Source organism: Botryllus schlosseri, chromosome 13, assembly GCF_051294905.1.
Source record: "Botryllus schlosseri isolate E-star chromosome 13, Bs_hap1, whole genome shotgun sequence".
In the NCBI taxonomy this organism is placed as follows: Eukaryota; Metazoa; Chordata; class Ascidiacea; order Stolidobranchia; family Styelidae; genus Botryllus; species Botryllus schlosseri.
In genome coordinates, this window is record NC_137248.1 from 11,486,195 (window position 1) to 11,490,888 (window position 4,694).

At 38.0% G+C, this 4,694-nt stretch overlaps 1 protein-coding gene across 1 annotated transcript; it reads right to left on the bottom strand.

Moving 5' to 3' along the window:
- On the bottom strand, positions 1–3,062 carry LOC145454460 (uncharacterized). Its single transcript, XM_080332457.1, has one exon. It carries the CDS (start codon positions 2,922–2,924, stop codon positions 621–623), a length of 2,304 nt encoding a protein of 767 aa, XP_080188583.1. The 5' UTR covers positions 2,925–3,062; the 3' UTR covers positions 1–620.
- Positions 3,063–4,694: the final 1,632 nt, after the last annotated feature.

A 4,694-nucleotide genomic window follows, 5' to 3' on the forward strand; every position in this document is an offset into this window, starting at 1 on the left:
TGATCTTGGTTTAAAGAAAAGTCACTTTGTTGTTGTTTATCACGAAGCCTACAGTTATCATTTGTACAAGACAGATGACGATTTCACGATAATTGAGCCAAATCTGAACATATACTTTGTGGGGGTACGCGGGAGTCCGTGATGGTTCAAAAGGGGTCCGCGAATACAAAAAGGTTGAGAACCACTGGTCTAGAATTTCATGGCTGGCCAACGAAGATAACATTAAATTTTTAATCAGTATGCAAATCGAAATGGCTATTCAAGGAAGATTTTCCAGTAAATTAGTTCTCGCGGTAGCACAGTCGTGATTTTAAACATCCGGATACATATTTATTCGAGTCTTTCATATACTCTTGTGAGTTAACTTCTTCCCAAGAGCACTACAGCTACAATTCCTGCCACCAGCATGCATACATCTATATAAATTTTGAGATCTCTCATTCCAAGCACTTTATTCATTTCTGATTTGTCACACCAGTATGAATACCAAGACATCTTTTCAACAGTGATTTCCTAGTAAATTTTCCCACAAAAGTTGCATTCATGATTTTATAATACCAATATCAGTATCAAGATGTCTCTTAAAGCTTGATCTTCCGGCAAATTTTTCCCCACAAACATTACATAAAACTCTTGACACATACATGCGTATTCATGTGAGTCCCGAGTCCACTCTTATGAGTAAATTGTTTCCCGCAAACATCACATTTATGATTTTTGACACCAGCATGCCCATTCATGTGAGTATTGAGGTTACTCTTCCGAGTAAATTGTTTCCCACAAACATCACATTTATGATTTTTGACGCCAGCATGCACATGCACATTCATGTGAGTATTGAGGTGACTCTTCTGAGCAAATTCTTTCCCACAAACATCACATTTATGATTTTTGACACCAGCATGTATATTCATGTGAGTATTGAGGTGACTCTTCTGAGAAAATTCCTTCCCACAAACATCACATTTATGATTTCTGACACCAGCATGGAAATTCATGTGATTATTGAGGTTACTCTTCCGAGTAAATTGTTTCCCACAAACATCACATTTATGATTTTTGACACCAGCATGTATATTCATGTGAGTATTGAGGTGACTCTTTTGAGCAAATTCTATCCCACAAACATCACATGTATGATTCTTGACACCAACATGCATACTCATGTGAATATTGAAGTAACCATTCCGAGCAAATTCTTTCCCACAAATATCACATGTATGATTCTTGACAACAGCATGCATACTCATATGAGTTTTGAGGTTACTCTTATGAGCAAATTCTTTCTCACAAATATCACATTTATGATTCTTGACACCAGCGTGATTATTCATGTGAATCTTGAGGCCTCTCTTCCAAGCAAATTCTTTCGCACAAACATTACATGTATGATTCTTGACACCAGCATGCCCACTCATGTGAGTATTGAGGTGAGACTTCCGAGTAAATTCTTTCCCACAAATATCACATTTATGATTCCTGACTCCAGTGTGATTATCCATGTGAATCTGGAGGCTTCTCTTCCAAGCAAATTCTTTCGCACAAACATCACATGTATGATTCTTTACACCAGCATGCATACTCATGTGAGTATTGAGGTGACTCTTCTGAGCAAATTCTTTCCCACAAACATCACATTTATGATTTTTGACACCAGCATGTATATTCATGTGAGTATTGAGGTAACCTTTCTGAGTAAATTCTTTCCCACAAATATCACATGTATGATTCTTGACACCAGCATGTATAATCATGTGAGTTTTGAGGTTACTCTTATGAGCAAATTCTTTCTCACAAATATCACATTTATGATTCTTGACACCAGAGTGATTATTCATGTGAATCTTGAGGCCTCTCTTCCAAATAAATTCTTTCGCACAAACATTACATGTATGATTCTTGACACCAGCATGCTTACTCATGTGTGTATTGAGGTGAGACTTCTGAGTAAATTCTTTCCCACAAATATCACATTTATGATTCCTGACTCCAGCGTGATTATCCATGTGAATCTGGAGGCTTCTCTTCCAAGCAAATTCTTTAGCGCAAACATCACATGTATGATTTTTGACACCAGCATGCACATTCATGTGAGTATTGAGGTGACTCTTCTGAGAAAATTCTTTCCCACAAACATCACATTTATGATTTTTGACACCAGCATGCAAATTCATGTGAGTATTGAGGTGACTCTTTTGAGCAAATTCTTTCCCACAAACATCACATGTATGATTCTTGACACCAACATGCATACTCATGTGAATATTGAAATGACCATTCAGAGCAAATTCTTTCCCACAAATATCACATGTATGATTCTTGACACCAGCATGCATACTCATGTGAGTTTTGAGGTTACTCTTATGAGCAAATTCTTTCTCACAAACATCACATTTATGATTCTTGACACCTGAGTGATTATTCATGTGAATCTTGAGGCCTCTCTTCCAAGCAAATTCTTTCGCACAAACATTACATGTATGATTCTTGACACCAGCATGCCTACTCATGTGAGTATTGAGGTGAGACTTCTGAGTAAATTCTTTCCCACAAATATCACATTTATGGTTCCTGACTTCAGCGTGGTTATCCATGTGAATCTGGAAGCTTCTCTTCCAAGCAAATTCTTTCGCACAAACATCACATGTATGATTCTTTACATCAGCATGCATAGTCATGTGAGTATTGAGGTGACTCTTCTGAGTAAATTCTTTCCCACAAACATCACATGTATGACTTTTGACACCAGTATGTATACTCATGTGATCATTGAGGTAACCCTTCTGAGCAAATTCTTTCCCACAAATATCACATGTATGATTCTTGACACCAGCATGTATAATCATGTGAGTTTTGAGATTACTCTTCCGAGTAAATTCTTTCCCACAAACTTCGCATTTATGATTCTTGACACCAGCGTGCATATTCGTGTGAGCCTTGATGTATCTCTTCTGGGCAAATCCCTTCCCACAAATACCACAAATTTATGTTTTTTCACAGTAGCAAGAACAGCTGTATCGTATTGAGGCTGAACTCCCCGATAATTTCTGTGGTGATCAATGAAAATACCCGAAATAGTAACTATCGAAATCATTACACGCTTGGTTGTCAACCAATAATCCGCCTAGATTTGAATATTCGTATGAGTATGCCAAGCCCTTGGTATAAAATGCCAACGTAGCTCACAGAAATTTAATCTTTCCCACATTGTTCGTTGGAGGATGCAATCATTTAAGGAAAGATTGAAACTATTACAAAATTAGGCAGCACTTTTAACGAAAGCCAGGGGCGGCGGTATATGCGCTTCTACGCCAGTGCTCTTCAACACGGTGTACCAAAATTTTAGAAAATATGTATCACTGAGATGGGGTGTACTGGGGTGTACCAGATCAATGGACTATAGCTATCACAGTTAGGTATCAGAACATGTTGACCGGGTATGCAATATCGTACAATGTTTATATCAACTGTACCAGACATGGGGCGATTACTTTATGATTGTAATCGATTGCGATTACGATTACTTATGAATGACGCGATTACGATTACAGCAATATCAGGAAGTAGTCGATTACGATTACATTGGAAAAGTAATCACGATTACATTTATTTTGCATCTTAGAAGCTATGTTGGAAGACAATATATGGATTGCACTCATCTCCATTTAAAAGAGATCCGTCATTTGCTTGTTGCGTCAAAATGTACCCATTGCCCATTTTAAAGGGGTCAATTTATCGCACCCAATGATTTTCATTCTTGCCAGAGCCACAACTACCGCACCCCAAATTTCCCAATATGGTGGCCCAATACTCAAAAAGTATTTCGTAAACTAACATAAGTTATAGAGTATTTTTGAGAGATCTAATTAACTTGAAAATCCTTTCTAGATCAGTGATTCCGAACCGCGGCTCTGAGAACCACATGCGGCTCCAAGCTAGCCTACTTGCGGCTCCTATTGACGGTGGAAAATCCAACAAAAATATCATAAAATCAATTTAGAACAAACAAAAAAATTGATTTGCAAAAATTACACTTGCTTGGCTTGGAATCTGGAGTTAATAATTAAGGGTCGAGAGCAATTCCTTTGCTGTCGAGTAGCGATTCTCTACTCAGCAACGATTTCGTTACTCAACTCACGTCAAAAAGTATGCTCACACTCAAATGCGTTTGGATCGTCACTCAAATTTAAGTCTGCTCATCATCAGACTTGATTAAGTGCAGGTGGTGTTGCAACACGTTTTACAAAGCTATCTGACCATCAAACCAATGGATTATTTGACTTGATTGTTAAGTTCAACGGCCGCATTGACGGAATGAATGCTTTTTTTCCCATGATGAAAATATTTTCAAGTCCTATTGTAGTTAATGTGGCCACTGACCCTGTTAATTTACAGCTTGAGTTGCTAGACATGCAGTCAGATATAAAGACATGACCATTTGTTTGTGCGTCTCACGAAAGTTTTTCTTCTAGTCTGCTACGCTTGAGCCACTACAATATCGTTTGATTATATAACAAACCGGAGGTCACAAATTAACAACATACACTAAAGTAATTATAACAAGATACCAGAGGTTAGAATTATGAATTACGTGCCCCAGCTCTACAGGTAGGTAATTCTGTGGCGAGATAGTGCAGTAGTTTAATCCACGGCTGCAACGCCATTGGGTTGCGGGTTCGAGTCCGACCGAGGTC